Genomic DNA, 26,014 nt, shown 5'->3' on the forward strand with positions numbered 1-26,014 from the left:
GTTTATAGTTACTTAATTTACAAATGCAAAGGTGTGTACTAGTATGAATATATTAGCTAGTGATTACATAAGGCATAATGTACATCTAGCCAATTGTTCTTACATTTACATTTAGTCATTTAGCAGATGCTTTTGTCCAAAGCAACTTACAACTGAGGAGATATTCAGCGATTCAATTCAACTCATCTTTATTTCTAAAGCGCTTTTACAATGTAGATTGTGTCAAAGCAGCTTAACATAGAAGTTAAATTGAAACGGTCAATCCAGTTTTTAGAGTTTAAGTTCAGTTTTGTTCATTCAATATGAGTTAATTTTCACTGCTGAGAGTCCAAACACTGAAGAGAAAATCCATCAATGCACATCTCCACAAGTCCCGAGCCATGCAAGCCAGTGGTGACAGTGGTGAGAAACAAACTTCACCAATTTGTGAAAGTGAAGGAAAAAATCTCAGAAACCAGGCTCAGTTGGGCACAACCATTTCTCCTATGGCCACAATTCTTGTGCAGAGCTGCAGTCTAGGCACCGGAGGCTGAAGAAAGCTGGACATCCATCGTGGAGAAGATGCAGGTGGAAGAGGTCACCGGCTGGTGTTCAGGCTGACCCTGGGAAGACTTGTCTGTCACTGGGGTCTTACAGGGATCAGTCTCATGCTCTCCACTCCTCCATGATCACCACAGCAGCTGTTCAGAATACGGCCGGGTCCAGGATTATGGAAACCTTGGGAATAATTAAAAAAAATAACATAAGCGCAGATGCCGTTCAAATTATGATGTCTTTTGGGAAGTGTTCCTGCATCCGGTTGCCCTAAATAATGCAGACTAACAATCCCTTAGAGGGTTTGTATTTCAAAAGCATTTGTGTTTTATGTGTGTTCTAATGCAAAGAGATGTGTCTTTAATCTAGTTTTAAACTGACAGAGTGTGTCTGCTTCCCAAACTGTGCTAGGAAGGATATGAGAAATATCTACCACCTACAGTTGATTTTGATATTTTGGAAAAAATCAATTGTCCAGAATTAATTGTTAATTCTAAGCCATTCAGGGCTTTGTAGGTAGTCAGTAAAATAATAAATAAAAATAAAATTTATACAATATTTAAAAGGGAGCCAATGCAATGATGAAAGAACTGGAGTAATATGATCATATTTCTTTGTTCTAGAAAGCACTCTTGCAGCTGCATTTTGAACTACAGTAGCTGAAGTTAATTAGGCTAACAGGGCAACCGCCTAGTAATGTATTACAATAATCTAATCGAGAGGTCATGAAAGCATGAATAAGCTTTTCCGCATCAGTCATTGATAGCATATGTCGAAGTGTGGCAACATTTTTAAGATGAAAAAATGCAGTTTTACAGATGCTTGAAATCTGGCCTTCAAATCACAGGTTGCTATCAAAAATCACCCACAAATTTTTGACTGAGGATCAGGACTGAACTAAGAATACATCAATGGTTAGACAATGTTCTAGGTTTTTACGTGTGAGGTTTTTAGGTCCAAGTTGGTGGATCATTCCGCTGTGGCGACCCCGGATTAATAAAAGGGACTAAACCGAAAAGAAAAGGAATAAATGAATTAATGAATGAATGAATGAATTAATGGTTTTTAGGTCCAATAAGCAAGACCTCAGTTTTATCTGTATCTCAGTTTTATCTGAATTCAACAAGAAAAAAAAAAAAAACACATGAGAAGTGCTATTTATTTAAAATAACTTGTTTGTGCTCAGAGAATTTAGTGCTAGGGTAGGAGTTTTTTTATAGAGAGGGCAAGTGAGGTATAGTGCTTCAATAGGTGGTTTTGGTATTATTCACCATGGTTCAGGTGTTGAGGAGGAGATGAGTTTTTAGTTGTCGTTTGAAGGGTACCAGTGTATCCACAATCCAAGTGGGAATGGGAAGATCATTCCACCAGCATGGAACATCGAATGAAAAGGTTTTGAAAAGTGACTTATAGCCTCTCTGTGAAGGCACCACAAGGCAGTGCTCACACCTAGACCGGAGGCTCCTGGAGGGGGGATGTAGACCTTCAGCAGCAGGTGGAGGTAAGAGGGTGCAATGACAGTGGCTGTCCTGTTAACAAGCATCAGTGATTTGAACTTGATTCGAGCTTCAACCGGTAACCAATGCAGATAGATGAAGAGAGGTGTTACATGGGCTGTCTTCGGCTCATTGAAGACCAGATGAGCTGCAGCGTTCTGGATCATCTGTAGAGGCTTGAGTGTGCAGGATGGAAGACCAGCTAGAAGAGCATTACAGTAGTCCAGCCAGTAGTCCAGCCTTGAATTGACAAGAGCTTGGACTAAAAGTTGTGCAGCATGATCTGTTAAGAAGGTTCTAATTTTTGGGATGTTGAAAAGTGCAAATCTGCAAGCTCAAGCCATGTTAGCAATGTGCTTTTTGAAGGACAACTAATCATTCAGGACCACTCCATGATTCCTTACTGAACTACATGGGGTAATGATGGATGATCCTAGCTGGATTCATGTTGAATGTGTGATGTTGCAGGGAAGACAAGAAGTTTAGTTTTTGCCAGGTAAAGCAGTATGTGATGGTCATTCATCCTAGCCGATATATACTTCAGATTCTTGCAGATACCATGGGGTCATTTGAATGAAATTAAAGATAGATCTGTGTGTCATCGGTAAAGCAATTATAAGAGAAATTATACGATTGGATGATGGCTCCCAGTAATGTGGTGTAAATAGAGAATAATAGGGCACCTAAAACAGATCCCTGAAAAACTTGCAGGATAAAACCTGACAGGCTTATTCGAAGACTGACACAAAGCAGAGGGCATCCCAGCTTTAAATACAAACCAATAAATGCATTGGGGAAAAAAGGAAAATCCTTCGTTCTTTACATGAGAATTTCAAGATTAAGTAATTTAGAGCATGCGTTTTCAATGAAGCATTGTTTTTAATCTGCATTCCATTGTTCGGCCACCAATTACTTTAGATATGGTGCCACTGAGCCCCTCAGCGCCCCATAATTAAATACGTTTTAATTTCTCTTATTTCTCTTGCTAAATTTGTTTTCTCTTATATAAGTTGTTGACTACCACATAAAATAATAATAATAATGTCGGCATCAACAAAATAACGTGTGAGGTATATTACCACAATTTGAGTAGCATTCCATAATTTTCTATTTTAAAAAAATATATCTTATGATGTATTAGCTGTTTTATATCTGTATGTGTACCTGACACTCTTTTTGTTTGGTGTTTTTAACAGGAAGTTTGTTCTGGTGTCTGTTGGACATTGTGCCCATTAAGAATGAGAAGGGGGAGATGGTGCTTTTTCTCTTTTCATTCAAGGACATCACAGAAATGCATGAGAAGAGCCATCACAGCAGCAAAATCGATGGTACTGTCGTCATTTCCACCACTGCTCTCAATAGTTTTGTTAAATGGTTAAGTTTGGCACAATAAATATCCTACACAATGCTCTGCTTATATTTAATTGCTTATATAAAATTATAAAAGAAATTGCAATTTGCAGTCGAAATGGTGCATTTATGCTTTAATAAATATGTAGTAGGTTCAGACCTAAAATCAATCCCTTAAGAAAAACCTTGCTTTTTTAGTGATGGCGAGTATTCTGGAAAAAAACAAACAAACTACAAACTGTTTTTTTTTTTATTATTATTGGCAGAGAAGTCGAACAGCAGGACCACTGGAAAGTCTCATATCAGTAAAGCCAGAAGGAGGGGGCATGCCATGATTTACCAGCTAACCAGCCAGTTTACACGTGACAGCAAAAATGATGTTAAATTAAGCCGGGTGAGTAGGGAAAACATTTATGAACAACTTACTGTGAAAACTCTATTAAGGCATGTTTTGGTATAATCCTTTCTCCTTTCTCATTTTACTTAAATGTAGTGGTAAAAAGCAATTGGTTACTTATTTTTTTAAAAAGTAATGCCTTAAAAGTGACAAAATGACTTTAAAAAAAAAGTTTACATTTTTTTTTACAATTATGCACAGCTTATCTACTTAATTTTAACGCACAAGGTGTTGATGTTTACCTTATACAGTGTTGGGCATTAGCGTCGCTACAAGTTGTGACGCTACAAGTAGTTACACTACTAGCTTAACTACATTTCTCAGTAGTGTGGCGGTAGCGTCACTACTTTATAAATTCAATCACTTTTCAGTAGCAACATTCGTAAATATTTCCCTTTACTATACATTACTATAGTATTTTAAATGCGTAACACCTGGTTTTATTGGATTTTTTGTTTTTGCTGTTAAATACTATAATTTGTTTCTGTTTGGTGCAATATTATTTACAGTAAATAACTAAACTGAACGATTCTGCCTCATATGATTCATTGACAGTTTTAGTGATCACTAAGATATGAATGATAATTTAGGTTGCTTCGATTTAAAAATGAAAATTTCAAAAATAGCTTAAATGTAGCTAAGCTACTTTTGCAAAGTAGCTTTTAGCTTAGCTTGCTACATTTTCCAGGGTGTAGCTTTTAGTGTAGTTAAGCTACATTTCAAGTTGTGTAGCTAATAGCTTAGCTCACTACATGTTTCAAGTAGCTTGCCCAACACTGATCACATCAATATATTACCGTATTTTTTTGATACTCACATGCTTATTAACTCCCTAATACAACCAAAACATTAAAACAGATGAAAAACAAATAATGATTAATTAATTCACACATGAGATAATGGATTTCATTCACTAATTATTTGTTTCAGTAAAAATATAGAAAGTTTGGAGTCATTTGGATGCATTGGCGAGGATGCATCAAGCCCTGAAGGAAACCTAATGTTTTAAACCTGAATTACATTAATCACACATGTTTTGTATCTTGATTAACAGACCACAAATGCATTCAATAATAAATGTTCAACTAAACATTTTACATTTTACACATTTAATGTTAATGAAGTACTGATCTGTTAAAGTATAATAATAATAATAATAATTTCTTCATACCCAAAAAAACATAAAATATATTTTATTTTATTATTTTATTTAAATAATCTCTCTACAAAATCAGGTGCTGTTTATTTTCTACCGAGAGATTTGTGGTAGTAGTAACTGTAAATGCTAAAAGCATATGTGTTGCAACAAATTTTCCAGTGACCTTTTGACTCAAGACGTGTTCACACTGTGTGAAAAGTGCCGGCTAGAAGTGGAAAGGATGTCTAATCCTCCATTTCACATGGCCATGCTGGAACAAGAGGCCAGATTGGCAGGTCACACTTCCGATCGCTCCTGTGAGCAGATGGTCATGTTTTCAGTTTGACTTTCTCAACAGAGCCACCTGCTTTCATTCCATCACACTCCAGCTGACTGCAAGGGAAATAAGCAGAGGGCACAGATTTTTTGGGGCTAAAAGAGTGAAATGTTGTCCTCATTACAAAAGGATAATAACTGTTTCTTACACTACTGTATGTGGACTATAAAAGGAACACTCCATTTTTTTAACTATATAAAGTTGAACATTTGAGTTTTACCAGTTTTGAATTAATTTAGCTGATTCCTAGGTCTGGAAGGAGCCTCTTTAGCTTAGCTTAGCTTAGCATAGATAATTGATAATCCATTGAGCCATTAGCATCTCACTTAAAAATTACCGAAGAGTTTTGACAATTTTCCTATTTAAAGATTGACTCTTTTGTAGCACCATGGCTGCAGCAGCCACAATTATATTACACAGCACTTGAAAAAAATTGTCCCAGCAAGGTAACTAGGCTCCTTGGTTACTATGCTAGAATGAGAGTATAGTTTCTAGCCATATAAACATAGGAAACAAGAGTCGAGGTTTAAAATAGATAAAAATAAACAAATTATCTAAAGCGAGATGCTAATGGTCTAATCCAGGGGCATCCAAACTCAGTCCTGGAGGGTCAGTGTCCTGTAGAGTTTAGTTCCAACCCTTATCAAACACACCTAAATGAGCTAATCAAGCTCCTAAGCTGCGGTCACACTAGACTTTTCTCCCCATAGACTTCTATTCATAAGCACGAGAATGCGTCAGACCGGAAACGCAAGTTCGTGCATCAAGTTTCGCAGTTCACTGCATTGCATAGTTCAAGCTTGGTGAACTCTGACCTGGAAAATTGCATCACTTGACTGCTTGAGACCAATCAAGGATCAAAACATGACCTCTTTGGGCAGAAATTTTAAATATGGACCAATCGCTCACTTTTTTAAACATCTGATCATCTTGTTTAATTTCGAAAGGTTAAACTTTAGTGTAACTGCGGCTTTACTAGACACTAGAAACTTCCTGGCAGGTGAGTTGAAGCAAGTTGGAGCTAAACTCAGCAAGACACCGGCCCTCCAGGACAGAGTTTGGACACCCCTGGTCTAATCCGATTCAATGATTTTTGTTAAGCTAAGCTAAAAGTGCTGCACCAGACATGGGCTGCGTCCGAAACCACATACCCCCATACTATATATTATGCTTTCAGTATACAAGCCGAGTAGTATGTCCGAATTAATAGAATTCGAAAATCAGTATGCGAGAAGTACCCGGATGACTTACTACTTCCGACAAGATTCTGAAGTGCGCATTCCATGCACGCTGTGCTATCCCATGATGCCCTGTTTGAGAATTCATGAACGGGAGGGAAGCAACGCAACTGACGCAGGTAGGTCACGTGACCATGAAAAAATGGCGGATATAGTACGTCGGAATTCAATTCATACTGCTCACATTCATACTGTATAGGACGTACTTTTCTAACAGCCGAGTAGTACGTTTAAATTCAAATGCAGTACATACTGAGTAATATGCGGTTTCAGACACAGCCATGGTGTTTGGGTGAATGGAGTAAAAAAGGCCAAAACGTAACTATTTAACTCTTGAATATAAAAACTATCTGTTAATTAACAGGTTCCGTATTTTGTGATTCACGGGTGTTTTCGATTTATTTATAGATGTGAATTGCATTATGGGAGTTTTATCTCTGCTCTGTCCACTTTTGATGTTAAAAATTCAACTCTGCAGTTTTAGTGTGAGACAAGATATTTTTAGAAAAAGGAATATATAGAGAACGAAGTTTGTAAAATGACAGATAATGTACTGGGAGCTTTTTACCAGGTTTTCATAATGTAATTTACAACACCAACCCAGACAATGTATCACTTCTATTAAAAATGTGAATAAAGGTCAATTTTTCAAACTTTTCATAATTTTTTTTGAAGAAAAGGACAAGGGCCCATAATGCAATTCAAATGCCTAAACAAGTGAGGAAAAAAAAACATGACAATCAATCAATCAAAACTGTCAATTTAGACATTTTTTTGTGTAGGTGACTTGTAAAATAAGCATATTTCTACATAAAAGTGAAGTGTTGCTTTAACATTGGAAACAAAATTAAACTGTCTGCCACTGTAACAGACAAATATCAGGTACATAAATTGTGTGCAGAATAGTATAGGATATATTTTAGTCAATCTAATCTATTTTAGGGTCACACGGTGGCACAGTGGGTAGCGTTGTATTTCCTTGTGAGATCAGGCTGAAAAGTCACAAAAAATATTTTAAGAAATGTATGTTGGCCATGACAACGCAGTGGCGCAGTAGGTAATGCTGTAGCCTCACAGCAACAAGGTCGTTGGTTCGAGCCTCGGCTGGGTCGGTTGGCATTTCTGTGTGGAGTTTGCATGTTCCCCCCATGTTGGCGTGGGTTTCCTCCAGGTGTTCTGGTTTCCCCCACAAGTCCAAAGACATGTGGTATAGGTGAAATGGGTAGGCTAAATTGTTCATAGTGTATGTCTGTGAATGAGAGGGTATGGGTGTTTTGCAGTGATGGGTTACAGCTGGAAGGGCATCCGGTGCATAAAACATGCTGGATAAGTCAGCGGTTCATTCGGCTGTGGGGACCCCAGATTAATAAAGGGACTAAGCTGAAAAAGAAAATGAACGAATAATCTATTTTAGTTTTTATTTTAAATAATGAATACTTACCTCATCTATCCTCATCTTTTGCATGGTTGGAAATGTATTTTATTGAACAATATATATATATATATATATATATATATATATATATATATATATATATATATATATATATATATATATATATACATATATAAAAAAAAAATATATATATATATATATATATATATATATATATATATATATATATATATATATATATATACTCACATTTCATTTTTTTAAGGTTGAAATGAAATATATTTGACGTTTTATTTAACGTATACATTTTTTCCTGGCTTGTTTATATTTAGTGGTTGAATGTTTTTTCCTGCAGTTTGCTTAAAGATGTATTATTTGTCCTTTGTCCTTATTTACAGGCATGAGGTGCTAGTGTGTGTTTGGCTTGTTCTTTAATCTTAATGAAGAGTGCAGCAGATGACAGCAAGGCGGATTAGAAACCACTCGATTTGCTGCCTCAAACTAATCCTGACCAAAGACTATGAGCTTGATCTTTGCCCTGACCTTTGTGACGTAAAAGTTAAATTAAAGAAACACCCTGATTTGTCATCTGCCATGTGATGTCCTTTCACAAACAGATTAAACATAGTTGTCTGTCATTCAAAAAATGACAGATTAACTTCTCTTTTCAATACTTTTTGTTCAATCAGGAATCTTTCAGAATTCAGAATTCAAAAGTGTCTGATGACTGATAAAAAGAGAGAGACTGCTCAAATAAGATACCTTTTTGTTTTGCTTTTGTTTTTAATATGTATTTTATTTGTGAACTTTTTTTTAAGCTAGTGGTAGAATTAATGAAAAAATAAAATAATTTAGACTCACTAATACATTTAAATAAAACTTTAAAAAGGTTCTATCAGTTAACATAAATGCATGTATACCTAAAATATGGTGCAGGTTTTATTAATCTAGAATTAGAACATATTTTATAAACAATTATATATTAATATTATTAATATAAAATATTTTATTTTTTACCATGATTTACAGAAGATACCAACAATTATTATTAGGTATAACAATAGTTTATATAACACAAAATCCTGTCAGCATTTTTAAAACAAGAAAAACTGAAACCCAACAGACACACAACATCATAAGATGTTAATATTAGGTTAGATTTAGGCTATGACATCAGGTGACCAAAATTCAATGTCTAGCCAGCATCTAAGGCAGGGGTGCCTAAAGTTTTTCTTATAAAGGGCCAAAAACCAAACTCTATTGAGGGCTGAATATATAGCAAACCATATTACAATAAATTTGACAAGGGGGATTTGCTAATTTATTTGATAATATAAAAAAACTTGAAAATGTTGCTTTTAATCATATTAACTAAACCATCATTTTTAACATTTTATAATGAACTTATTACTGTTATATTTCTTTTTTTGTAATGTTATTAATGTAAAAACATAAACAATCCCATTTATAACACAATGCAGTTCAGTGCTGAATACACTAGTCAAGCTGCTCCTGCCTTTACCTTGATTTGCTCCCAGATGACTTGTGGATCGTCCTCTACGTATCTGTCAGTATTTACATTTTAAAAATCTGATTCATTTACAACATTTAAATGAATCATTTAAATTCAGTTTGTAGCTCAGCGATAAATCAAAGAAACAAAAGGATAGTTCACACTTTATTTTGATGGTCCTTTTATTTGAATTTAAGTTAAATTGCATCTACATGCCAACTAATTCTCAATAGATTATTAGTAGTAGTTAGGGTTAGTTGTAAGTTGAAATGTACTTGCAAAGTTTCTTATAGTCTGTAAATTGTCTGTTGAAGGAGCGGTATCAACAGATATTAAGCAGACAGCCCACTAATACTCAAATGGACCATCAAAATAAAGTGTTACCAAAGGTTAAATTCGAAATGACGGTCTCTGTCAAAGGCATTCGCTCCAACCCTCTCCATCATTCTCACTCTCTTTTCAGATGGGACGGTGGGCCAAATCAAAGGTTACCATAGGCCAGCTTTGGCCTGTGGGCACTTTGGCCTGTGGGCACTACTTTGGGTATCTCTGGTTTAAGGAAAACCTTTTTTGACGTTCAATAACGACATCAAATGATATTGATATTTGGTGGATTTTAGGCTGTGTTGGAAAGTGACCAAAATCCAACATCTAGCCAACATCGTAAACCAACATCATTTACTGACATTTATACAGTATGTCAGGTATGGCCACCAAAATCCAACGTCTGATAGACATCATAGTGATAACAGCCACACAATGTCAAGCTGTAGCATTGATATTTGGTTGATTTTAGGTTTGACGTTGGCTGACCTGACATTGGGTTCAATCAACCCAATTTTCATTTCAAAACAAAATGCAATGTCCCCACAACATTGGGGTAAAACGTCAATCTGACATCACATTGACGCTTGCAGGGAACATATTAAAAGACTTCTTTAAGAATGTGTAGTCTCACAGCATCCCCAAACTAATAAATCATTTTATTTCTCAAACCTTATCCTTTCTTATGCTTAATACGTAGGTCAGAAAAAAGTATGTTTCATTTTTACAAAGATGTCATAATGTATGACTGTGCAATTTTATTTCACTAAATTTATTTTACTTTGTCACCTTTAATGAGCTTTCTGTGTATATTAAATCACATTTTTGAAATTTTATATAATTCAGACACCGTCATGCGGACACTGATATATTTTATTAAGTAATAAACATATGCAAAATAAAGGTAATTTGAAAAAGAAGCTTAATTCTTTAACAAAACTTCTAAATTGCTCTTCATTTAATCTTATTATGCCTTAAGGAAGTTGAGATACTGCAAACAAATTAATCAGTGACTTTGTTTGCTCTCATTCCTTAAACAACAAATCTTTCTCCTCAGGACATGTTTGAAAAACCGTCTCTGCCTGAGTACAAAGTGGCAGCAGTTCAGAAGTCTCGATTCATCCTGCTGCATTACAGTGTGTCCAAGGCATTGTGGGACTGGATGATTCTATTGGCCACTTTCTATGTTGCTGTGACCGTGCCATACAACGTGTGTTTCACAGCGTACAGCGATCTGGAGACGGCAGGCAGGAGCACGATAGTGAGTGACATTGCCGTGGAAATGCTTTTTATTCTGGGTGAGTTTACCAAGACAACAAACATCTGAACTGAAGAACAGTCAAGAGAACTTGTAACGTACACACATCAAAATTCAGTCTGTTCTGCTGTTACTGTATGTTGGGCTATATTCTACATTTCTTATACTAATCATTGGCATATGTACATATGCAGCAACTACTTGACTAGAATTACACTGTAAAAAGCGATTAGTTACTTTACTAAGACAAATGAGTTAACCAGATGTCTTAAAAGCATCCAAGCTAGGACAATCAAATATTATGGAAGTTAGAGGTTTTCAGCTTTCTTAAAAAATAGCTTCTTTTGTGTTCAACAGAAGAAAGAAACTCAAAAAGGTTTGGAACAAGTAAAGGGTTGGTAAATGATGACTGAACTTTCAGTTTTTGTTAAACTATTCCTTTAACCCATTTAAGCCCACCGGCAACTATAATTGCTGAAGTTCATAGTTGCCATTTTCTTTTTATAAGTAATTTTCTACATGTTATCCATAACATACATGTAACTCCAGGATGCAAAATGTAGGCAAACCCTCCCAAATAAAGAAAATTTTCATGTTATTAAATTATTTTTATAAAATTTTACATTTTATTTTTACTAAATTATTATTAATTACTTTTGTTCATAAATGTATATCAACATAATCATGAAGGTCTCTAGAATCATCCAAATAAAACAAATCTTTCAAGAGATCTATAGTTTTTTATACACTTTGTCAGAAATTTCAAAAGGCAACTTGTCACACCCAGAGAGAAGGATCCAAACGCAAATGCTGTTAACACAAAGGATTTTATTAATTGTTCTAAACAATGACGAGCCGAAGCTCGTGACTCAACTTAAGTGGAAAGTGATGAGATCGCTCAGCGAGGGCGAAAGGTAACCAGGCAACCAGTGTCCAAATCGGTGGGCATGAGAGAAGTCAGGCAGGCGGGCATCGATCAGGAGGCAGGAGGAACAACGGAGGACAGTCAAGCTCAGAGTCAGGCAGGCGAAGTCGAAGGTAAGTGGCTGGTCGGGGCGAATCCAAAAATAAACAAAAAAAACACAGGCAACCGAGCAAAAACTGGGCAGAAGAGAAAAACAGAATCAGAACATGAAGTAATGAATGGTAATGACAGGAATCAAGACAAGATAATGTAGGGAGATAGCCTGAATAACGACAGGACACACTAGCGACTAGAAAGTGGGAAAGGTAGAGCTTAAATAGCAAGGAAATCAGAGGAGACCGGTAACAGGTGCAGCAAGCCATGTGCGCACTGATCAGTAATAATGATCAGCTGAGTGCACACTGCAAGAATGAAAAGCAGGGAGAGAGAGAAAAAGGAGAAAGATCAAGCCAGTGTCCTGACAGTACCCCTCCCCCGAGGCACGCCACTTGGCGTGTCCGAGGTAGAAAGAGACTGGCGATGATGGAACTCCTCAATCAGCAAGGGGTCCAGGATGTCCCGGGCCGAGACCCAACTCCTCTCCTCAGGACCATACCCCTCCCAATCAACTAGATACTGAAATCCCCGTCCTCGGCGTCTGGCCTGAAGTATCCTTTTAACCCTAAAGGCAGGGACATTGTCAATAACAAGAGGAGGGGGAGGGGCAGGGGAAGACACATGAGGGGAATGGGGGGAACAGGTTTGATTTTGGAAACATGAAAGACAGGGTGTACACGACAGAGGTGTAAGGGTAGCTGAAGGTGGACAGTCACTGGGCTCATGATCTTAATAATGGAGTAAGGCCCAATAAATTTAGGTGCCAATTTTCCTGCCGAAACCTTAAGAGGTAAATCTTTAGTGGATAACCACACCCGTTGCCCACAGACATACCTGGGAGCCTGCCTACGGTGACGGTCCGCTGCAGCCTTAGAACGTTCCCTGGCCCTAGTCCAGGTGCGTTGGCAACGGTCAATGCATGCTTGGACCAAGGGGACGGCTGCTTCGGAACCCTGGGAAGGAAAACATGGGGGTTGATATCCCAGACAACACATGAACGGGGAAAGACCAGTCGAGGATACCGGCAATGAGTTATTGGCATATTCTGCCCATGATGAGGGATTGTGGGAGGCCAGACAGCAGAGCATTCAGCCGAGATCCTGATTGGCACGCTCGGTCTGGCCATTGGTCTGTGGAAGGAAGCCTGATGACAGACAGGTGGAGGATCCAATCTGCCAGCAGAACTCCCTCCAGAAGTGAGAAACAAACTGGGGCCCCCTGTCAGAGACCACGTCCTCCGGAAGACCAAGAATCCGAAAGACTTGGTCCACGACCTTCCGGGCAGTCTCTCTGGCAGAAGGAAGTTTAGGACGGAGAATGAAGTGGACCGCCTTGGAAAAGCGATCCACCACAGTGAGAACCACTGTATTGCCATTAGATGGAGGGAGGCATACCACAAAATCCATGGCAATATGTGACCAGGGGCAGACCGAGCATGCCCCCACGAACCGACGAACATCCTCAGCCATGGCGGGCCACCAAAACCGCTGGCGGATGGCAGCCAGCAACCTCCTCACCCCTGGGTGGCAGGAGATTTTAGAACAGTGGCCCCACCAGAGAATGCCAGTGCAAACCGCATCAGGAACAAAGAGCAGACCCGCCGGGCACCCACCGGACACCTCAACCCCAGCCTGAGCTCGTTTGACACGCTCCTCAATTCCCAATGAGATCACCCCCACCACACATCTGGAAGGTATGATGGTATCAGGAGGGGAAGGATCTGCTGGATAACCAAAACAGTGAGACAAGGCATCAGGTTTGGTGTTTTTGGAGCCCGGTATATACGACAAGGTGGAGTTGAAGTGCCCAAAAAGGGTAATAAGGATCAGTGCAGAGGTGAACAGAGATTATAAATGATCAAAAGCAGTTTGAGCAGCCACCGACCAACCAAACCTGACCCTGGTGGAGGTTAGTGCAGTCAGGGGAGCCGCCACCCGCCCAAAATTCCTGATAAAATGCCGGTAAAAATTGGTGAAGCCCAGGAACCACTTTAACGCCTTATGGGAGTCAGGTGTTCAGTTGGAGACAACCCTAACCTTCGCAGGGTCCATGCGAAGTCCCTCAACTGAAATTATGTGTCCCAAGAAGGAAACTGACTGGACATGAAATTTGCACTTCTCTGCCTTTACATACAGCTGATTCTCCAGCAGTCGTTGTAGCACTCGCCGGACGTGTTGGACATGTTTCTGCATGGTGGAAGAAAAAATAAGAATTATCCAAATAAGCAAAAACAAATTGATTAATCATTTCTCGGAGTACATTGTTGATGAGTGCCTGAAAGACTGCTGGAGCGTTGATGAGTCCAAATGGCAGAACAAAATATTCAAAATGCCCAGTGGGGATGTTGAATGCAGTCTTCCATTCGTCGCCCTCCCTCATACGGACGAGATGGTATGCATTGCGAAGGTCCAACTTTGTGAAGAATCTTGCCCCCTGCAAGAGATCGAAGGCCGAAGACATAAGCGGTAGGGGGTACCGGTTTTTAATGGTTATGTCATTCAAACCTCGATAGTCTATGCAGGGGCACAGAGAGCCATCCTTTTTCTTCACAAAGAAGAACCCTGCTCCAGCCGGAGAGGAGGAGCGACGAATGATACCAGCTGCCAGGGACTCCGTTAAATATTTATCCATGGCTGCTCGTTCCGGAGCAGACAAGGAGAAAAGACGACCCCAAGGCGGGGAAGTGCCTGGGAGGAGGTCAATGGCACAATCGTATGGTCTATGAGGAGGAAGAGATACAGCACGGGACCTTCTGAAAACCATCCGCAGATCATGGCAAGTGTCCGGAACAGAGGATAAATCAGTCTCCTCCTCCTGTAAAGACAGACAAAGAGAAACAGGAGAAGGAGCAGACAACAGATAATGTGCATGGCAATACAGGCTCCATGACGACACAGAATTATCTGCCCAGTTAATACAGGGACCATGACGGGATAACCAGGGATGACTGAAAACTATGGGAGTGGTGGGTGATTTATAGACTAAAAAACTAAGGTCCTCTCTGTGGTTGCCAGAAGTGACCACACTCACCCAGATGGTAACGGAGGTGATGGTGGCGATGGGTCAGCCATCAAGAGCGAGGGCAGTATCAGGGGATTTGAGGGGTAAGATGTTGATTCCTCTGGAATGAGCCCAGTTCTCATCATTAAAATTCCTCTCTGCCCCAGAGTCTATCAAAGCCGCACCTTTAAAAGAGACATTGTTAACAATGACAGACACAATCAATTGAGTATGTGAACCCTGCGCTGGGGTGGTGGAGGTACCGCTCGCCAGGACTCCCCCGGCTACCGACGAGCGATGGCTTTTAACGGACAGGAAGCTGCTTGATGGCCTTGCCCACCACAGTAAAGGCAGAGACCTGCCCCCAGGCATCGATGTCTCTCCTTGGCGATCAGGCGGTAGCGACCCAAGACCATGGGCTCAGCGCCAGATACCGTGCCCATGGCCACAAGAAGAGAAATGGGAACCGGGGTTTCAGACCTGGGCTGGACTGACAGGCCCCGCACACGACGCCTTAACTCCATCCTGGCGTCCAGTCGAATGGCCAAGCTGATAAGTTCATCCAAGCAGTCCGGTGGTTCACGAGCGTAAATCTCATCCTTCACCTCCTCCATAAGGCCCTCCAGAAAACTAGCAGTAAGGGCTTCATTATTCCAGTTACATCAGGCAGCCAGGGTCCTGAATTCAACAGCGTAATCTGCCACAGAATGCTTTCCTTGTTTAAGGGATGCCAGCAGCCGGGAAGCCTCCTTGCCAAAAACAGATTGATCAAAAACCTTAATCATCTTTTCCTTAAATGCTGAGAAATCTGAACAGCACCAGGCTTGGGATTCCCATACTGCCACACCCCAGTCACGTGCCCGACCAGTCAGAAGGGAGATGGCAAATGCCACCTTTGCGCTGTCAGAAGAGTATGTCCTGGGCTGAAGTAAAAACACCACCTCACACTGGATAAAGAAAGAACGACACTGGGTGGACTTACCAGCATAGACAGGCGGATTATTAATTCGCGGCTCCGCAGTAGGCGGGGCCATCGCGGACGCGGGTCGGTCAGCTTCGAGCACCGCATGACTGAGATGGTGAAGTTGCTCCGTAAGCTCTGCTACCTGAGAATTTAAAGTCTCCACTGACTGTCGGGTGTTGAATAACTTCTCCTCATGGCGACCCAACATGGCTCCTTGAAGCTCCACTGCAGAGCACATCGTGACATCTGCTGGATCCATAATGGCTAGTGTGTAACGTCACACCCAGAGAGAAGGATCCAAACGCAAATGCTGTTAACACAAAGGATTTTATTAGTTGTTCGAAACAATGATGAGCCGAAGCTCATGACTCAACTTAAGTGGAAAGTGATGAGATCGTTCAGCGAGGGCGAAAGGTAACCAGGCAACCAGTGTCCAAATCGGCGGGCATGAGAGAAGTCAGGCAGGTGGGCATCGATCGGGAGGCAGGAGGAACAACGGAGGACAGTCAAGCTCAGCGACAGGCAGGCGAAGTCGAAGGTAGGTGGCTGGTCGGGGCGAATTCAAAAATAAACAGAAAAAACAGGCAACCGAGCAAAAACTGGACAGAAGAGAAAAACAGAATCAGAACATGAAGTAATGAATGGTAATGAAAGGAATCAAGACAAGATAATGTAGCGAGATGGCCTGAATAACGACAGAACACACTAGCGACTAGAAAGTGGGAAAGGGAGAGCTTAAATAGCAAGTGAATCAGCGGAGATCGGTAACAGGTGCAGCAAGCCGTGTGCGCACTGATCAGTAAAAATGATCAGCTGAGTGCACACTGCAAGAATGAAAAGCAGGGAGAGAGAGAAAAAGGAGAAAGATCAAGCCAGTGTCCTTACAAACTATAGTTGCAGGTGGGCAAATACTTGTAAGTACAAAAATCATAAGGGGAATGGGGAATTAGGGAATTATCTGTTAATAAGTTAATAAATCATGGTTATTGATCTTGTTTAATGATGTTGCTTTCATAATACCCCATCTAAACATAACCATTTAACTGATATCTTTACTTTAAAGTAAGCCTTTTTTTGATACACAATTTGATATACAGCAAAATCCTCAAAGAACAATCAACTTCTCCCACTGGTCCCACTTCTACAAAGAGCTAAAATAACAATGATGCAGAGTTAAAGTGCTGAGTGACCAGAGAATAACGAACTCCTGCTGTTAAAAAGCAGTGTGGTGCCAATACTCTCTACTCGTTGGATTTTGCTGTGTGGGGAATATATTAATATTTGTATAATAATTATAATGAATTATTGCAAAATTTGTAATAATTGTCTTTATATAACTTTTTCATTTATCATTTTTACACACAGTAGTCTGCTGGGGAAACTAGTGTGTGTTTCATCACTTTAAGACAAAACACTTTGTGCTTTTATATTCCTGAAAATGTATGACAGATAATTTTCGCGGGGTTCTATCAAATGGTTTTCTAATTTTAAACATAGTAAGTGTGTTTATGAATATGAATTGATCTTTTGAAAGCAGTTGTTTTGAGTTCATATTCATATCCAAATACAATTTTCTTGAAAGAAAAATCAAAAACCTGGAGAAAATAAAAGCAAAACATGTTAATAGTGTCGTATATGAACAAGGCTACATGCATGAAATCATTTTTAAAAACTAAGCACAAATGGGTTAAATCAACTGCTAATTGCTTTTTACAGTGTACATTTTTACGTGTACTAGTTTTTATGGGTTTTGTTCATAGTTTGGTATTGTTTGTAGTGGATGAATTCCTTGTGGATTTATTATTGAAAGGCTATTTTTGTTTATCCTTATTTAAAAGCGTGAGGCATTTATCTGTGTTTGGCTTGCTCTTTAATCTTAATGAAGAGTGCACTAAAGCAGATTAGGAACCACTAAAATTTTTTGAAAGCCATTGATGCTTTATTTATTTTATTGAAATGTACACTGTAAAAATGCTGGGTTCCACACAATCCACACAAAAAAGATTTGTGTTAGAACAACATGAAGGAATTAAGTTAACATGTTTGTTTTTACAAATTTAAGTGATTTAAACATAAAACAATTCAGTTGTCCCAACAAAATCTCAAGAATTATGTTGTTTCAGCTTATTTTAATTAAGTAGTTTGAACAAGCAACAACTTCTTTGGAGTGTACAGTACAACTGTTAAATGTTATTATAATTTAAATGTCCCAGTTATTTTGTGTAAATATATTTTTAAAATGTAATTTATTCCTGTGATGGAGCAGCTGACTTTTGGTAGCAATTGTTCATGTCTTCAGTGTTAAATGGTGCTTCGGCAATCATTGTAATAAGAGCCGTTATTATCAATAATTATTCATTGATTAATTTTTTATTCAATTGAAGTTTACGTTTAATAGATTTTTACCAGACAAAAGTTTTGTCATCGATCTTAGTTGTAAGGCCAACAAATAATAACTTGATTTCTAGTTGATCATTTGGACAAGTGGCAGAAGGTAGATTTTTTTGATGAATCATCTGTTAAACTGCATCCCAATCATCACAAATACCGCAGAAGACCTATTGGAACCCGCATGGACCCAAGATTCTCAAAGAAATCAGTCAAGTTTGATGAAGGAAAAATCATGATTTGGGGTTACATTCAGTATGGAGGCCTGCCAGAGATCTCAGAGTGGATGGCAACATCAACAGCCTCAGGTATAACGACATTTGGGCTGCCCATTAGATTACAAAGCACAGGAGAGGGCAAATTTTTCAGCAGGATAGCACTCCATCTCATACTTCAGCCTCCACATCAAAATTCCTGAAAGCAAAGAAGGTCAAGGTGCTCCAGGATTGGTCAGCCCAGTCACTAGACATGAACATTATTGAGCATGTCTGGGGTAAATGAAGAAGGAGGCATTGGATATGAATCCAAAGAATCTTGATGAACTCTGCAAGAATCTTGAAGTTCTGCAAGAACACTTTCTTTGCCATTCCAGATGACTTTATTAATAGGTTGTTTGAGTCATTGCATAGATGTATGGATGCAGTCCTCCAAGCTCATGGTAGTCATACACAATATTAATTCTTTTTCCACTGCACCATGACTTTATATTCTATACTGTACATTATTTCTGTTAAGTGACGAGACTTTTGTCTAAGCAAAGTCAGACCTTACTGACCTAATTAAATAATGAAAAATCAAGGCATGGTCATATTTTATTCTGGCAAAGTATACGTAATCTAGAGGCCTTTGTCTTTCATATAATCCACAAAACCAAATGATCAACTAGAAGTCAAGTTGTTATTTGGGTTTCCTAAAACTTGGATAGACGACAAGACTTTTGTCAGGTAGTGTAAATTGTACACATATTTTTACTGTCACTTAAGAACAAGTGTGTGTCCTTGCTAAAGTATTGATTCATTTATTTATTGACTTTTTAATGTACCCAAGACAATCTTCTGATTGGAAATGTATAGTTTTTTGGAAATAGTTTTTTTCAGATTTGATAAAAATAAGAAATGTTGTTTGAGCAGGCATGTGCAGTAAATGTCATTATACTGCCTTTTCTTTCAGACATCATTCTTAACTTTCGCACCACCTATGTGAGTCAATCAGGACAAGTGGTGTACGAGCCTCGCTCCATCTGTCTGCATTATGCTACCACATGGTTCTTTGTGGATCTGGTGGCCGCCCTGCCCTTTGACCTGCTCTATGCATTTAATATTACTGTTGTAAGTTCACGTGTGACTATAAAAAGTTTTTTTTCCCAATTACATGGCAGTACCATCATACCTCTGGTGCTGCTGTACCATCATCTATACTTTGATATTTCCCATTACACAGAACATTTAACATGTTTATGTATACATTTAATTTGAATTAGGAAATTCATACATAAATTGTTTAATTTACATAGACTACTGACATCAACATATGTGTGCTTGTTCAAGACATCTCTAGTGCACCTGCTGAAAACTGTGCGATTGTTGCGTCTGTTGAGACTCCTGCAGAAGTTGGACAGATACTCACAGTACAGCGCCATGGTGCTGACGCTGCTTATGTCCATGTTTGCTCTTCTGGCTCACTGGATGGCCTGCATCTGGTACATCATTGGGCGAAAAGAGATGGAGACCAATGCAAGTGGAGCCTGGGACATCGGTGAGTTGCTTGGCACTTTGTTCAAATTATATGAGTTTTTTTATTGGAAAAAAACGCAGATTTTAGTTGTCATAGTGTCACACTGATTCTTATTCGGCCCAAGAACACCATCCTGTCAGACGGGAAACATCCATCTGACAAATGTGTAACTGACTAGTGTTTGTCTTTATGTGTACAAAAAATAAAAAATAAATCATTGGAATTACTAAGGTAAGTGGTTGCAAACAATTTATATGGGCTGAATTCAAACAAACAAATTACTAAATTGAAATCCAATAAATCATTTTTTGTCAGTGTGATGTATAAAGGCAGCTTTCCTTAGTGGGAATCCACATACTCAGTTAATAACTCCAAAATCAGCTGTACAAATGAATAGAAAATTAGGGTTACACTTACTACTTTATAACCAAAATTAGTATGTTTAATTTTATTTCACAGTAACAATTTATATTTTTATGATATAGTGATATAAATAGGTGGTTATTCCAAAAAAAAAAAAAAAGTATAATAAATAAGATTAAATACTTTACTTTTTTTTCTTTTATTTTATTTGGATATTGTTAATTATAGTACAATATTGTATTTTTGCCAATATTTTCAAAGTTTATTTGGCTGAGCAGATGCTCATGTCTTTTCTGTTTGAATGTTTTTGAGAAGTGTTAATTAGCACATTAATTTACTGAGTTGAATTTGAGATTTGTATTTCCATAGGTGTTAGCTTCTCATAATTAAATTTAAGTCAGGCTATAATTATTTGTAATTACTATAGAACAGAACAAGGGTAACAAGGACACCTTAAAATAAAGTGTTACAAAACCATTATATAGATTTGTTGGGCAGTTCATGTCGTCATTGTGATGCCATGTCTGTTGCGCAGTTAAGATCGCAGCTAGCCCTTGCAAAAGGGCGAACCACCCCAGCTGTCTCCTGCACTGCAGCGGGCACTCGGGCAGGTCTGAGGGTTTCAGTGGGAGATTATCCGCATTCTCCGGGCCTGCGGACCTCCCGCTCCTCCAATAACTCCATCCAAGCTTCTAGAGGAGGAAGCGGTCCATCTAACTAGATGGTAGCCCTTACACTCGATGACACCGGGGACCAGACATCCACTGCTGCATTGGAGGGTGGGCTTTCATTGTCCAATGAGGATCCAGACCTGCTCGCCCCCTCCGGGCAGGTGAGCGCTGTCGGTAAGGTTCCTGAATCGGACATGTTAGACGTACTTTCCCGGGCTGCTTAGGCCGTGGAGTTGGAGATGGTTTGTCCCCCAGCTCCAAGGCCGAACCGACTAGATGGGTGCTGCGTAGAGGACAAGAGGGCCAAGCCTTCGAAGCCTCTTATCCCCTTCTTCCCGGAGGTGCACAGTAGGCTCACCCAGTCTTGGAGGGCACCTTTTTCTGCCCGTGCTGCGTGTCCCTCCGCCCTCACCACTCTTGACGGTGGAGTAGCCAGGGGGGTATGAGGCGATTCCTCTGGTCGAGCACGTCATTGCAGTCAATCTTTTTCCGCGTGGCGCCTCTTCTTGGCGGGGTCCGCCTCGTCTCCTGTCCAAAGCCTGTAGGTTATCTGCCTCCTTCGCAGCTAGAGCTTACAAGGCTGCGGGCCAGGCTGCTTCCGCCTTGCATGCTATGGCCACCTACCAGCGCTACCAAGGGCCGGGCCCCATTTCAACGGCACTTTTCAGTGCCACAAAAACATCAATGAAAGAGCACTTTTCCACTTCCCCAGATGTGACAGCCCAAACTCTGCCAGTCTGGGATGCTATGCCTTCCAGCTCGCAGGTTCTGTGCATTTTGCCACTGGCTCACAGGTGCTGGGAGGACGGTCTCCTTTCTCCCACTCCTCAAGCCCCCCTCCGGAGCTTGAGTGCGAGGTGAGAGTGAATCTCTCGCCTCCAGCTTTTCTGTGGGACCCTTGCGCTTCCCGGATCAGCACACCCACTCCACGCTGCCCCACTGCTGGTAGGTCAGCGATTGTAGCGATGAGTCCATTAGCGAGAGCTCTGCCTGCCTTGTTAGCACGGGTCAGCCCTTTGCGGTTGCTCATACGTACAATCAGACTCGACTATGCGATTCAATTCGCAAAACGGCCCCCCAAGTTCACGGATGTGTATTCCATGCCCCTGTCTTGCGAGAGGAGATTGCTGTCCTCCTGGCAAAGGATACAATCGAGCCGGTCCCTCCAGCCGAGATGAAGAGCGGGTTTTACAACCCGTACTTCATCGTGCCCAAAAAGAGCGGTGGGTCACGGCCAATCCTTGATCTGCACATTTTGAACCGCTGTCTGCACAAGCTGCCATTCAGAATGCTCATGCAGAAGCGCATCCTGCGGTGCATTCGTCCTCAGGATTGGTTTGGAGCGATAGACCTGAAGGATGCGTACTTCCATGTCTCCATTCTTCCACGCCACCGTCAGTTTCTGCGGTTTGCGTTCGAAGTTCGAACTTGGCAATACAAAGTCCTCCCCTTCGGGCTTTCTCTGTCTCTGCGGGTCTTCACCAAGCTAGCAGAGGGTGCCTTAGGCGCCCCTTCGGCTCGCGGGCATCTGCATAATCAATTATCTCGACGACTGGCTGATTTTAGCCCACTCTCAGGAGCAATTGATTATGTACAGAGACAAGGTGCTCCGGCACCTCCACCTGTTTGGGGCCTGTGGAAGGACCCAGTGCATTGTCATATCAATCGCCTAGAGCTGTTGGCAATGTTCCTCGCTCTCCACCATTTTTTTCCGGTGCTGGAGTAGCAGCAGATGCTGGTCAGGACGGACAGCATGGCGGCGGTGGCGTATATCAACCGCATGGGGGGTATTCGCTCTTGCCGCATGTCTCACGCACGCCTGCCATCTGCTCCTCTGGAGTCATACGCGGCTGAAATCGCTGCGCGCCATTCACATTCCAGGCGAGCTCAACCGTGCAGCTGATGCACTCTCACGGGCAGCCTTTACGTCCCGGAGAACGGAGACTCCACCCCGAGTCTGTTCAGCTAATATGGGCGCGATTCAGGGAAGCCCAAGATCGATCTGTTTGCTTCCCCTGAAAAGGCTCATTGCCAGTTGCTTTTTCCCTGATCGAGGGCCTCTCTCGGCACGGATGCCATTGGCCCACAGCTCTCCTCGGGGCATGCGCAAATATGCGTTTCCCCCAGTGAGCCTGCTCGCGCAGTTACTGTGCATGGTCAGGAAGGATGAGGAGCAGGTCTTGCTAGTTGCGCCCCTCTGGCCCAACTGGACCTGGATGTCAGAGCTCTCTCTCCTCGCGACGGCCCTCCCCTGGCAGATCCCTTTGAGAGGGGACCTACTCTCTCAGGGACAGGGCACTTAGATGCGAGGAAGACTTAGGTAACCTACCGACTGCAGTGGTAATACCATCACTCGGGCTAGAGCCCCCCTCCACAAGCGTGCCCTACGCCCTGAAGTGGAGTCTATTCACTGAATGGTGCGTCTCTCGCAGAGGAAGACCCCCGAGATTGCCAGATCAGCGTCTGTGCTTTCTTTTCTCCAAGAGAAGCTTGAGAGCAGGCTGTCGCCCTCCACACTCAAAGTTTACGTGGCTGCCATCTCCGCTCATCATGATGCGGTGGCTGGCAGCACCGTGGGAAGGCATAACCTCATCATACAGTTCCTCAGAGGCGCTAGGCGAATTAATCCACCCTCCCCCCCTCTCATGCCCTCTTGGGATCTTGCCCTCTTTCTTCACGAGCCTGCTTACAGATCCCTTTGAACCACTCGACTCAGCATCTTTAAGATTTCTGTCCCTGAAGACAGCTCTGCTGGTCGCGTTGGCATCGATTAAGAGGGTCGGGGACCTGGAGGCATTTTCGGTCAGTGACTCGTGCCTGGAATTCGGGCCGGCTTACTCTCACGTTGTCCTGAGACCCCGCCCGGGATATGTGCCCTAGGTTCTTACCCCCCCCGTTTAAAGACCAGGTAGTTAGCCTGCAAGCGCTGCCCCCGGAGGAGGCAGACCCAGCCCTTTCATTACTTTGTCCAGTTCACGCTTTGCGAATTTATCTGGACCGCACTCAGAGCTTTAGATCATCTGAGAAGCTCTTCGTCTATTATGGTGGTCGGCAGCAGGGAAGTGCCGTATCGAAACAGAGGTTGGCCCACTGGATAGTGGATGCCATCTCCTTCGCTTACCAGAGCCAGGGTGAGCCATGTCCCCCAGGAGAGTGTGCGACGCATGCACGCGGTGCCTCTCTAACAGACATCTGTAGAGCTGTGGGCTGGGCGACACCTAATACATTTGCAAGGTTTTACAATCTGCGAGTGGAGCTGGTTTCCTCAAGGGTATTAGGTAACCCTTGGTAATTGAGGAAACAACTCGGTTAAGGTGTTGAAAACACGCTTGCTGCACCATTCTCTCTAACACGAAGATATGTGCGCTTATTCACTCTGTCAGTAAAGTTCCCCGCTTAGGTGAGCCCTGCAGATTCCTCCAAGGCCCCCAGCTGACTGATGAAGGTGTCACTCGCTGGCCCATTACGTTGTAGGTCTGCCCTTTGGTCAGCCCGCGTTTAGGTATTGGTGCCGCTATGCATAATCCCCGGTAGGCAATCCCATATGTTATTCAGCCACCGATGCAGTCCCCCTCAAAGACAGACCTGTGTCTTCCCTCTCCACTAACCATCTTATTATATGCGTACTCCCCTTTCTCAGGGCTCGTCCATATATTCTGCCATCATATCTCTCCATTTGGGTAGCAGGTGGCCTCCGCAGCGTCCTCCCTATCGGGACTGCACGCTTCCCCAATGTACTGTCGTATTAAATTCCTAGAAATTATCTAGACACTTTGCTCCCGAAAAATAGATCTAAATCCGTAAATCTTTTTGAAGTGGGATAAGTAAGGGCCAGGGATCACGTTGGAAGACCGCGCCTCTCTATAATGCAGGAGTGCTCACGCTATGCCTGGCTATCCTCTCATCGGAGACGAAGGTAAGGTGCAGTCATTATGGCGTTTTCCAGACATTTCCCCATACGTGGATTAAATCCACTTATAGCATTTCCGTTTACTTTAGTAACCAGAGCGTATCCATGTCACCTTCAGCATGCAGCAAGTTAGTAAATAAAGCTAAAACGTTGCAGAGGCACGACAGGTTTTCATTAAAACGTTGGTCGGTTTCTCTGCTTTACAATCCATTTAGCACTGCAGCAATACATTAGTGAAAAAAGAGGAACGTTTTTTTAGGAAAAACAGCAGACATAATTTAAAGTTCCATAATTTGCTAAAAAAATGTATAGAAAAATTGCTGTAATATGGTATTGTGCTAACAAGTATCATGACAATATCATATAGATAATTTCAATGTGGTCATGTCATTGGCCCATGAACATTTCCTGTTTGTTATCAAACTGTTTCATAACTGTAACAAGAGGCAATTCAATCATAACATTATTTATTAATATGTGGCTCTTTTTGGATTCTCTGAAGATATAAAAATTAAAATGTAAAACAGGCAATATGTTGGAACCATTGTTTTTGTTTACATCCCTCAAAATGATCTATAGTGGGAGCTCTGGTGATTAGAACCCCTATTTTGTATTATGCTAAACTTGAACTTAATTACTCACTCACTTTACTTCGGCTTGGTTGCTGTTAATCAGGGGAATGAACCGCCAATTTCTGCCATATATTACGCACAGATACCCCTTTAACTGCAACCAGTACTTAAAGTGCAGTCATGAACCCCCAGTGCTGGTAAACACCCATACACTCTCTATTATTCACACACTCATACACTACTGACAGATTACATTATCCAGTAAACTTATACAGAATGTCTTTGAACTGTGAAGGAATCTGGAACACCTGAAGGAAACCCATGTAGACACAGAATAACATGCAAACTACACACAGATAAAACCTTCTGGTCCAGCCAGGACTTGAACTAGCAACATGCTTGATCTGAGA

At 41.1% G+C, this 26,014-nt stretch overlaps 1 protein-coding gene across 1 annotated transcript in view; it reads left to right on the top strand.

The window, feature by feature from the left end:
• The window catches only part of kcnh4b (potassium voltage-gated channel, subfamily H (eag-related), member 4b), a 55,499-nt gene that overhangs the window by 12,509 nt on the left and 16,976 nt on the right, over positions 1 to 26,014 (top strand). Inside the window, 5 exon segments of the mRNA XM_056469963.1 lie at positions 3,227 to 3,366; positions 3,649 to 3,774; positions 10,781 to 11,021; positions 19,525 to 19,682; positions 19,902 to 20,109. Coding sequence (XP_056325938.1) covers positions 3,227 to 3,366; positions 3,649 to 3,774; positions 10,781 to 11,021; positions 19,525 to 19,682; positions 19,902 to 20,109 — 873 coding nt within the window.

The sequence above is a fragment of the Danio aesculapii genome, chromosome 12, assembly GCF_903798145.1.
Source record: "Danio aesculapii chromosome 12, fDanAes4.1, whole genome shotgun sequence".
Taxonomy (NCBI): Eukaryota; Metazoa; Chordata; class Actinopteri; order Cypriniformes; family Danionidae; genus Danio; species Danio aesculapii.